At 38.3% G+C, this 12,326-nt stretch overlaps 1 protein-coding gene across 1 annotated transcript; it reads left to right on the forward strand.

Annotated features, from left to right (window-relative positions):
• The first annotated feature begins 4,179 nt into the window (after nucleotides 1–4,179).
• On the forward strand, nucleotides 4,180–6,148 carry LOC106609459 (uncharacterized). The gene is made up of 5 exons (XM_014208323.3): nucleotides 4,180–4,304; nucleotides 4,546–4,584; nucleotides 4,859–5,107; nucleotides 5,304–5,558; nucleotides 5,784–6,148. Exons 1-5 carry the CDS (start codon nucleotides 4,250–4,252, stop codon nucleotides 6,050–6,052), a joined length of 867 nt encoding a protein of 288 aa, XP_014063798.2. The 5' UTR covers nucleotides 4,180–4,249; the 3' UTR covers nucleotides 6,053–6,148.
• Nucleotides 6,149–12,326: the final 6,178 nt, after the last annotated feature.

Below are 12,326 nucleotides of genomic sequence, written 5' to 3' on the forward strand. Positions count from 1 at the left end.
ATGGTCATTATGGCCAAACAGTTATATTTTTGTTTCATCAGACCAGAGGACATTTCTCCTAAAAGTACGATCTTTGTCCCCATGTGCAGCTGCAAATCGCAGTCTGGCTTTTTTTGTGGTGGTTTTGTGGCAGTGGCTTCTTCCTTGCTGAGCGGCCTTTCAGGTTATGTCGATATAGGACTCGTTTTACTGTTGATATAGATACTTTTGTACCTGTTTCCTCCAGCATCTTCACAAGGTCCTTTGCTGATGTTCTGGGATTGATTTGCACTTTTCGCACCAAAGTACGTTCATCTCTAGGAGACAGAACGCGTCTCCTCCTGAGTGGTATGACAGCTGTGTGGTCCCATGGTGTTTACACTTGCATACTATTGTTTGTACAGATTAACGTGGTACCCGTTTGAAAATTGCTCCCAAGGATGAACCAGACATGTGGAGGTCTACAATTTTCTTTCTGAGGTCTTGGCTGATTTCTTATGATTTTCCCATGATGTCAAGCAAAGAGGCACTGAGTTTGAAGGTAGGCCTTGAAATACATCCACAGGTACACCTCCAATTGACTCAAAATGTCAATTAGCCTATCAGAAGCTTCTAAAGCCATGACATAATTTTCTGGAAATTTCCAAGCTGTTTAAAGGCACAGTCAACTTAGTGTATGTGAACTTCTGACCGACTGGAATTGTGGTACAGTGAATTTTAAGTGAAATAATCTTTCTGTAAACAATTGTTGGAAAAATTACTTGTGTCATGCACAAAGTAGATGTCCTAACCGACTTGCCAAAACTATAGTTTGTTAACAAGAAATTTGTGGAGTGGTTGAAAAACAAGTTTTAATGACTCCAACCTAAGTGTATGTAAACTTCCGCTTTCAACTGTATTATCTTACATTAAGTGCTATTTGAATATGCAGATCATATAGAATGCACCCTGAAATATTGTTCTATTGTTTTTGAGGTGACAGAAAACATTCGATTTCATAGTTCATATTTTCAATTGACAATAAAATACTGTATGTGCACTGGGTAGATTATTTTATCATTGTACATTTAATGTTTATTACAGTCATGTAGAATGGCTTAAACTTCAGAAAGTTTGCATAGACGGAATCAACAACAAAAAAGTGTGCCACTTTGTGTGGTAAGTTACTGGCTTGATAAGATGGCTCATGCAATGTTTATTATACAACAGATGCTACTTCGCATTCTTCAAAATGTTGTCACAGGTATGTAGCTATGCCTTCTTGCCTTTTACCAGAGATATCTGATCTATCAGATGATTGGGTAAGTAGATTTAATCACATATGTGATTATTACCTAATGTAAGGGTAGAAAATACCATCCCTTGTCTGAGGAGACAACATTCCCTGCAGAGGGCCAAACATAGAGAATCCCTTCATCAGGCTTCACATCTCTCTGCTTCTTATCCTTATGACAGGTAAGAGCAGTCATCTCAATCCATTTCCTGTAGTGTATGGATAACATTCCCAATGGTTATGTTCCAATGTCCATACTAGCAGACCACTTAGAATGAACAAATTCATTTGACATGCATTCTAAGTAGTATGATGGTGTGAATTTTGGAACAGAGCTCTGGTGCCAACAAATTGGTCTTTCCCAGCAGGATATAGAGTTGCAGGGTGGGATAATGACTTTGATGCACCGTTTTTGTCCTTCCAAATCTATGTAGTTAATAAGGTAAAAGGGGTGACTGGTAGGAAATATGTGTGTTTCATGTGTTATGGAAAACATTATTTTGCCCCAATTGTAACTGTTGTGCTGAAGAGATGCTTAAATCAGTATCAGCCATACCTTTTGTTTTATAGTGATGTTTGATGACTTATACCATCTGATATTGTTTTGTTTCAGTTACCACAGTAACCACCACGAGCACAGGAGGTGGGCCTCTTCTTTTTCAGTATTTAGAATAATCACATTCAGATTCAGGCATTTAGTGAATTTCTTAGGAACACAAATTTCAATTTGAGCAAGGCTGAGGAACAATTTACATTGTAATAAGTCAGATGAGGCCTAAGAAACATTACCTTCTTTACTCATTTTCATTATTATCCTCAGTTACAAATGTCTGAGAATCCTGATCAACTACCAACAAGATCAGTGCCCTCATGTTACTGCAAAGACAGATTTAGCCACTCTCCAGTACTTAACTGCCAAAATAAATGTTGAATGAAGGGAGAAAATAGTCAATTAACCAACATTAATATGGATTTATTTTCTGTCCCTTTTCAGATGGAGGTTTTACTGCTGTGCTGTGCTGTGCTGTCCTTGGGATTTGTACCTTTGACTTCCATATTACACCCTGGGTCAACTGAAGTACACTACTGGGTTGAGGCATTCACCTACAAAGCCACCGGTGCCAAGTGTCACGTTGCATAAGGATGGGAGACAGGTGCAGGAATATGTAATAGGGTTTTTAAATTCTCGACCCAAAACATAAGAGAGAGGTGTAAACCTCTAATATAATTCACGGGATGAAACCTGAGTGGCGCAGTGGTCTAAGGCACTGCATCTCAGTGCAAGAGGTGTCACAGCAGTCCCTGCTTTAAATCCAGGCTGCATCACATCCGGCTGTGATTGGGAGTTCCATAGGGTGCCGCACAATTGGCCCAGCGTCGTCTGGGTTTGGCTGGGGTAGGCCATCATTGTAAATAATAATTTGTTCTTAACTGACTTGCCTAGTTAAATAAAGGTTAAAAAAATAACAAGTGCACAAAAATATACGTAGCACCAAAAACGGAATAAAACAGAGCACAGGTACTCACAAGACCAATGGACATAGGACAATGATCGACAAGGAAAATGGGTAACAGAGGGCACATATATGCACATACTATCAGGGGGAATGGGAACCAGGTGTGCGTAATGAGACAAGACAGTCCGGGGTTGGGGGTGATGATCCAGTTCAGTGACACCTAGAAGGCCAGTGACGTAGACCTCCGGAGCTGGTGAATGGAATGAGCAGCAGTACCGGGGGAATCCGTGACACCAACGGTCTCATTATTCCACATTTTGTTGTGTTACAGACTGAATTCAAAATTTATTAATATATTTTTTTTCTCACCAAACTAACTACACACAATATCCCATAGTGGAATTATGTTTATAAAAATAACAAAAATCTATAAAAAAGGAAAAACAGAAATATCTAATTTACATAAGTATTCACATCCCTTAGTAGATTTGAATATACCCTTGAATATACCCTTGATTACATTTTGGATGGTGTATCAATACACCCAGTCACTACAAAGATACAGGCGTCCTTCCTAAGCTAGTTGCCGGAGTGGAAGTAAACCGTTCAGGGATTTCACCATGAGCCCAATGGTGACTTTAAAACAGTTATAGAGTTTAGTGGCTGTGGTAGGAGAAAACTAAGGATGGATCAACAACATTATAGTCACTCCACAAAACTAACCTAATTGGCAGAGTGAAAAGAAGGAAGCCTGTACAGAATACAAATTTCCAAAACTGCAATAAATGTGGCAAAGCAATTCACTTTTGGTCCTGAATACAAGGTGTTATGGTTGGGGCAAATCCAATACAATTACAGAGTACCACTGGTGGCTGCATCATGTTATAGGTATGCTTGTAATCGTTACAGACTGGGGAGTTTTTCAGGATAAAAATAAACGGAATTGACCCAAGCACAGGCAAAATCCGAAAGGAAAATCGAAGTGGTTCAGTCTGCTTCATAAAGCTAAAGTAAAAGTATGTTTCATACACAACTTTGAGGTCAAATGTAATTACATTAAAATAACAAAAGGTATGACATCATTGCACTCTATTTGACTTTCGATAAGAGATTCTGGTAAAAGCCATGCCCTGAAACCAAGTTCTTGACACTCCTATATTTGTCATACACTCATGTTCTACACATATGGTCTCTAATCTTTCCTCCAATTGGTTCTGTCTATTACAAATAGTGAATTAATTGACTTCAGCTCTCAAGGACCAGGGAAAGAGAGTTGGAGACCACCAATTTTATACCTCAGTACATTGCCCTCTACATGTTAGTTCACAGTAAAAGCTGCCAGTTCTGTTGCACCCTATTTAATGGTCACTACAGAAATAATGTATTTTAAATGGGCAGGTTTAAATGGGCAGGGCAGGTTTGCTCCCAGTCTGTTCTCTCTGATAAGATGTGTTTGTTTACCTTCTCACTCTACTACTTGACTCTGTAACAGTCCCAAATTTCCTGGTGTCCATTCAATTCACTCCATCGCTGCGAGACAATGAAGGATACACACACCCTGCTCATTCTGCTTCTGCTGCTAGTGTACCTAGCAGGTAATATGATTTAAAAAAATATATAACAACATTGTTTTATGATAATATTTTGTGAACATTTATTTTTGAGGATGCAAAAGTCGGTTTGATATCAGTCAGTAGGTCTGGACACTTCCTGTTAAGCTTTGTAATTATATATACCTTCAATGTCTACAGAGGTCCAGCTTTTGTTTGGGTGAAAATAGTGAAAAACATTATAATGTGTTGATGATAGACTGTGGCTATTTTAATGAACTTCCAGGATCAGCTTTTACCACTGATGGAGGGAGTGGCAGTACCAGTAAGTAAACCACATCACATAATAGCCAGCCAAATTATACAGGATGGAACACATCGCTGCATTGATGGGAATGTTGGGTACTTTGAATAATGACTGTGGTAGTAGGGTAGTACTATCACCTATCAGCTAACTACAGAAGTGAAGGCCTTTTGTTGGATTATCGTTGAAGTAATGTATAACTGTTACAAGAATACATTTACACCCTGTATCAAATAAATCCTTCATTCTAAAACCGGTAGGCCTACATTGCCTGATTGTGCACTGTAATTTTCAGATGGTCCCTTGGAACTAACCATAGTGGGACCTGACTTTGTTAAAGTGGGCGTGCCACGCAGCTTTGACTGTGCCGCCCAGTGCTCTCCCTCCTGCAGCTACAGAATGAGTATCTACGGGCAGATTTGGCAGGGCAACAAGCTATTGTTCACAGCTCGCCAATGGGAGGAGTCCCTAAACCTTACATGCACTGCAAGGAATGATGACTCTGGGAGGTCCTCTACAGTATCAAAGATACTCCAGGTTTTAGGTGTGTGGGTGGTTGTTGGTTTTTATGCCACTTCACCTGATATTAGGAATGGATTGATAATTCAATGTGTTGTAATTTACTCACAAGATGTCTGGATTACATGATTAGTGCTAAATTAAATGATTTTGCTCACGTTATTTACATTGGTTGTAGGATCTAGACTATTATCTAAATGTGTATGTGCTCCTCCATTTAGCTGGACCAACAAACGTATCGATCACAGGCCCTGCCCTGATGACCCCAGGGGCCCCTCAACGCTTCCAATGTAACGCCGACTGCCGTCCCTCCTGCAACTACACCTGGAAGATAAAAGGCCGATGGCTCGGGGGACAGGGGAACGAGATTATCGTAACTCCCGAAGAGTTGGCCACATCTGTTACCCTGAACTGCAAGGCCATCAACAGTGTGTCTGGGTTCTATGCCATGGCAACCAGGAAAATACCTGTGACATGTAGGTTATTGGGAGATTTAGAGTTTCCTCTAACAATTGTAGTTTCCCTCTTGTTGTTAGTGTAATGCAATTGTCCATCTCCACATCAATAGCTTCATCTATCAATATACACACGTTCCCTTACATAGTATATAGTGTATATTTGATGATTCAAGAGTGATGTTGGGGTTTTGGTGGAAATTATATTTGAACCAGTTTCTTCCTTTAATTTTTGTCTCCTACCAGCTGGTCCATCAGAGGTCCACATCATAGGCCCAGAATCTGTTGCAGTCGGCTTCAAGTCCATGTTTCAGTGCATTGCCAAATGCACTCCCGCTTGTGACTACCACTGGACCATTGATGGTCACACTGTCCATGGCAGTGAGATGGAGATGACGGTCGAGCAACATGTGAAGCCAGAGAAGATTATGTGCCACGCTCAGAATACGATCTCAACTCATTTTGAGGTGGTCACCAAGACCGTACGAGTGGAAGGTACAACAGAAATCTCATGATTATACGTTTTAGCAACTACCTTAATTTTAGGAGACTAAATCTTTAACTGATGTATATGGTCTTTATGATGCTGTCATAAACATTATTTGTCCTAATATCATGGTTTTTTGTGTTCCTTTTGGAATGTTTTTGTGCGTGTGACAGACAATGACAAAAAAAAGATCCTCTCAAAACAATATGCTTGTCAAGCTGTGTCCAGGTTGTGTTTGTACAACCAGACCATCTCTGGGAGGAAGCGTCAGCATTGGACAGCAGCTGAAACCGGGTCCCGATTGAGTACGAACACTCCTTGCTGACAACAACACCAGGCTCCAAAGCATTAAAGCTGTAAAACAGGAAAATAGACTGAAAATAGACAAGACATTATAACCTTGCATACCAGCTACAGTGCCTTCAGAAAGTATTCACACCCCTTGACTTTTTCCACATTTTGTTGTGTTAGTCAGAATTTAAAATGTTATACATTTACATTGTTTTGTCACTGGCCTACACACTACCCAATAATGTCAATGTGGAATTATGGTTATTTGTATTTTTTTTTAACTAATTATTTAAAAATGAAAAGATTAGATGTCTTGAGTCAATAAGTATTCAAACCCTTTGTTATGGCAAGCCTAAATAAGTTCAGGAGTAAAAATGTGCTTAAAACCTCTTGGGGCTAGGTGGGACGCTAGCGTGCCACCCGTGGTGCACTCCATCAACAGCAGGTGCATTTCAAGAGCGGCAAATTTGAATCCAAATAAATGTCAAAATTCAAATTTTTCAAAAATACAACTATTTTACACCATTTGAAAGATAAACATCTCCTTAATCTAACCACGTTTTACGATTTCAAAAAGGTTTTACGGCGAAAGCATAAATTTAGAGTATGTTAGGACAGTACATTTACAAGAGTTGTGTGTAATGTTTTGTCAAGTCAAAGACAGGGTCACCAAAACCATAAAACCAGCTAAAATGATGCACTAACCTTTTACAATCTCCATCAGATGACACTCCTAGGACATTATGTTAGACAATGCATGCATTTTTAGTTCTATCAAGTTCATATTTATATCCAAAAACAGCGTTTTACTATGGCATTGATGTTGAGGAAATCGTTTCCCTCCAATAACCGGCAGTCAAGTCAGCGTCACAAATTAAATAATTAAAATTAGAAAACATTGGTAAAATATTATATTGTCATTTAAAGAATTATAGATTTACATCTCTTGGAAATCACACTTTGCAATAATCTGAGCACTGCGCCCAGAAAAATACGCGTTGCGATACAGACTAGACGTCATGTTGGGGAGATCTAAAATCGAAAATACTATGTAAATAATCCATTACCTTTGATTCTCTTCATCAGATGTCACTTCCAGGTATCACAGGTCCATAACGAATGTAGTTTTGTTCAAAAAAGCTCATCATTTATGTCCAAAAATCTCCGTCTCGTTAGCACATGATGTAAGCCAGCCGGACTTCTCGTCATGAACGAGGGGAAAAAAAATATTTCCGTTCGTTCAAACATGTCAAACGTTGTATAGCATAAATCATTAGGGCCTTTTTTAACCAGAACATGAATAATATTCAAGGTGGACGAATGCATACTCTTTTATAACGTATTGGAACGAGGGTACCCAACATGAACTCGCGCGCCAGGTGTCTAATGGGACATCATCGTTCCATGGCTCTTGTTCGGTCAGATCTCCCTCCAGAAGACTCAAAACACTTTGTAAAGGCTGGTGACATCTAGTGGAAGCAATAGGAAGTGCCAAAATATTCCTAAGCCCCTGTGTTTTTCAATGGGATAGGTTTAAAGTCAATACAACACATCAGGTATCCACTTCCTGTCAGAAAATGTCTCAGGGTTTTGCCTGCCAAATGAGTTCTGTTATACTCACAGACACCATTCAAACAGTTTTAGAAACTTTAGAGTGTTTTCTATCCATATATAATAAGTATATGCATATTCTAGTTACTGGGTAGGATTAGTAACCAGATTAAATCGGGTACATTTTTTTTATCCAGACGTGCAAATGCTGCCCCCTAGACCCAACAGGTTAACAAGTCACAAAATTGTTTAACATGACTTTTTGAATGACTACCTCACAAATACAATTATCTGTAAGATCCCTCAGGAGAGCATTTCAAACACAGATTCAACCACAAAGACCACAAAGGTTTTTCAACGCCTTGTACAGAAGGGCACCTATTGGTAGATGGGTATAAATGAATAAAAAAGCAGGCATTGAATATACCTTTGAGCATGGTGAAGTTATTAATTACACTTTGGATGGTGTATCAATACACCCAGTGACTACAAAGATACGTGACCTTCCTAACTCAGTTGATGGAGAGGAGGGAAACCACTCAGGGATTTCACCATGAGGCCAATGGTGACGTTAAAACAGTTACAGAGTTGAATGGCTGTGATAAGAGAAAACTGAGGATGGATCAACAACATTGTAATTAACAAAACTAACCTAATTGAAAGAGTGAAAAGAAGGAAGCCTGTACAAAATAAAAAATATTCCAAAACATGCATCCTGTTTGCAACAAGGCACTACAGTAATACTGCAATTCACTTTTTTGTCCTGGGGCAAATCCAATACAAGTAAAGAACAAGACGGCCCACACACTGTTGAAGCTCCCAATTCACCGCTTTATTGACAATGTTTCGATCCGAAACGGATCTGTCAGGTCAAATCCAATACAGCACATTACTGAGTACCACTCTCCATATTTTCAAACATAGTGGTGGCTGCATCATGTTATGGGTATGCATGTAATCGTCAAGGACTGTGGAGTTTTTGCAGCTAAATAAAATCATGGAATGGAGCTAAGCACAGGCAAAATCCTAGAGGAAAACCTGGTTCAGTCTGCTTTCCACCAGACACTGGGAGATGAATTCACCTTTCAGCAAGGCAATAACCTAAAACAAAACTAAACAAGAGTTGCTTACCAAGAAGACATTGAATATTCTGAGTTAAATCTGCTTGAAAATCTATGGCAAGACCTAAAAATGGTTGTCTAGCAATGATCAACAACAAATTTGACAGAGCTTGAAGAATTTTGTTGCACAGTCCAGGTGTGGAAAGCTCTTAGAGATTTACCCAGAAAGACTCACAGCTGTAATCGCTGCCAAAGGTGATTCTATTGTATTGAATACTTATCTAATCAAGATATAAGTGTTTTATTTTCATATTTTATTTGCAAATGTAGAATTTCTTCCCGACTTTGACATTATAGAGTATTTTGTGTAGATCGTTGACAAAAAAAGTACAGTTAAATCAATTTTAATCTCACTTTGTAACACAACAAAATGTTGAAAAAGTGAAGTTAATCTGATATGAATAAGCTCATACAATGCAATGACAATGAAAATGACTGGTCCTGCTTGGTCTGTGGCATCGGCCTGAAGTATGGAGTCAGTTGTTGTTGCCAATCCTAACTTTCCACCAGTGGTGGAAAAAGTACTAAATTCTCATATTTGAGTAAAAGTAAAGATACCTTAATAGAAAATGACTCAAGTAAAAGTGAAAGTCACCCAGTAAAATACTACTTGACTAAAAGTCTAAAAGTATTTGGTTTTAAATATGCTTAAGTATCAAAAGAAAATGTAGTTGATAAAATATACTTAAGCATCAAAAGTAAAAGTAAAAGTATGAATAATTAAAATGTCCTTATATTAAGCAAACCAGACGGCACAATTTTCATGTTCTTTTATTGGATAGCCAGGGTCACACTCCAACACTCAGAAATAATTTAAAAACAAAGCATTTGTGTTTAGTGAGTCCGCCAGATCAGAGGCAGTAGGGATGACCAGGGATGTTCTCTTGATAAGTGTGCAAATTTGACCATTTTCTGTCTTGCTAAGCATTGAAAATGTAACAAGGACTTTTGGGTGTCAGGGAAAATGTATGGAGTTAAGATAACATAATTTTCATTAGGAATGTAGTGAAGTAAAAGTAAAAGTAAAAGTTGTCAAAAATATGAATAGTAAAGTAAAGTACAGATACCCCCAAAAACTACTTAAGTAGTACTTTAAAGTATTTTTACTTAAGTACTTTACACCACTGCTTTCCACCAGCACTGTACTGCACTGTACCATCCTCCGGTCCAACCAGCTGTGGGATATTGAGCACAATGATTTCTATAAACCCTGGATTGCTGATGCTACGTATTGACCATTGAGAGGCTATGAAGCCATCGGTCGGCCATATTGGCACTCCCCAGTAGGAGCAGTCCTCCATAGGAATGAATGGAATTTACTGAATATATAAATAATTGGTCTACCCCTGTCACAGTGCTGTCCTTCATCACGCCAGCAATCTCTCACAAAGTGTTCACTCTGGTCTTTCTGCTGAAAGACAAATTCCAGAACAAAAAAATATTTTGTAAAATATGAGGCTTACCCTGACACACATGGGTAAGTTGATGGGTCATGTAAACAAATTCAATAGAATGTTATATAGATAGGGGATACAATCATCCCAGCTCTGCAGATTTTGCTGCAAAGAGACAGAATTATTAGATCATTTGTTTTGTTACTGTCCATATGTACAGTACTGTAGCTTGTTTCGGTTGCAGGTTCAGGAATGGCTGAAGAATTGCAACATTTACCGGTAGCTAACTCTGCAAATAGAACTGCTGGGTGATTTAAAAAGTCATAGTCAATCGATCAATAATATAATAATAATCTTAGCAAAAATGTTTATCTTTAATTTACAATCTGTATAAACTATGAGAATAGAAAGATTCTGAACTTTTGTGAAACATCACAGCACAGTTAAAAAATATATGCCAAATAGAAATCAAAACTGTTCAGAAATAGATCGGAGGGGTGGAGTGGAGCTGAAGGTTGGGACTAAAAACAAACAAAATATAACTATTGTAAAAGATACTGTGTCTGTAAAATGTAAACGCTGGAAGTAGTAGCCTAAGTGTTGTTGTCCATTAGTTTACTCCAATTAGGGGAGGGGTGGTAGGGTTAGGGGAAAATAACAAAGGAAAAAACAAAAAAAAAAAAAAACATATATATGTATATATATATATGATTATATATGATTATATACACTGTATATTTACAAAAAATATATTTATGGGGGATTGGAAAGGATGCAGACAATTACATTGATGGAAGCCACAACCTATCTGTAATATTAAAGCTGTCAGATATTCCAGTGAGTTTAATTAGCTCCCAATTAGTGTAATTTGTTCAGAAATAAAGTAAAATAAAAATCATTTGAAATAAGTTCCACTGGATATCATAAGGTGAATGCACCAATTTGTAAGTCGCTCTGGATAAGAGAGTTGGATATTTTTCTATTTTAGCAGACACCGATGCAGCACCCCAGGTTGAATACCCCTGATCTAACCCGCTGGCTTCTGAAGCCCCCATGAGCTCCCGAGTCGAGAAGCAGTCTAGCTAATGAGCTAGTGTCGCAAATTAGCATTTTGCTAGCTAGTTGAGCTGGTTTACAAGAAAACATATTTTTGCTAACAGATGATGGGGTTTCCTTGGTCGCCGGTTTGCCTGGTCCCTGGGCATGAAAAGGTTGACGACCTTGGGTTAGATGATTCCCCCAGACACTGTAGCTAGCTAGCAAGACCTGCTCAGCAAAAATGTTATTGGGATGCGGCAATGTTGGATTAGTCTTTTAATTTTGAGTTAAATGTAATTGAAGTAAGTGGTTACTACTGGTTCAAATCCGAGGTGAGAGAAACTATCATGTCCTGTATTTTGGTAAGAGCTCAGAGTGATGTCACACACCCAATTCTTAATAGTTTCCTTATTAGGGGTTCACAGTGAAGCTACCTATTGTTATTCTTAGATTTAATTTTACTTTTACATCTTCAAATATTTCAAGCATAGATTGGTAACTTTTTTCTAATTTGACACACTGGAGCTATGTTGGCCTATAGGTGGTGCTGTTAAAAGTGGTCCCATTTAAACCCTCATATCCACCACCCCGTTTGATTTAGAGACTTGAAACTTTGTATGTAGGTGTCTTTCCTTACACTGAACAAATTTGCCTCAAGGACAGTGGTGGAAAAATAACTCAATTTTCATACTTGAGTAAAAGTAAAGTTACGTTAATAGAAAAAGACTCAAGAAAAAGGGAAAGTATCCCGGGAAAATACTACTTATACATCAGGTTTTAATATGCTTAAGCATCGAAAGTAAATGTATTTGCTCAAATATACTTTAGTATCAAAAGTAAAAGTATAAATAATTTCAAATGCTCCTGATGAGGTGGCGGATGGTCTCCTGAGGGATCTCCTCCCAGA

Source organism: Salmo salar, chromosome 07 (assembly GCF_965601325.2).
Source record: "Salmo salar chromosome 07, fSalSal1, whole genome shotgun sequence".
NCBI lineage: Eukaryota > Metazoa > Chordata > Actinopteri > Salmoniformes > Salmonidae > Salmo > Salmo salar.

Coding starts and splice junctions, on each gene's coding strand:
- LOC106609459 (XM_014208323.3), top strand. CDS start 4,250: ATGAAGGATACACACACCCTGCTCATTCTGCTTCTGCTGCTAGTGTAC. Junction 4,305..4,545: donor GCTGCTAGTGTACCTAGCAG/GTAATATGATTT, acceptor ATGAACTTCCAG/GATCAGCTTTTACCACTGAT. Junction 5,559..5,783: donor CAGGAAAATACCTGTGACAT/GTAGGTTATTGG, acceptor GTCTCCTACCAG/CTGGTCCATCAGAGGTCCAC.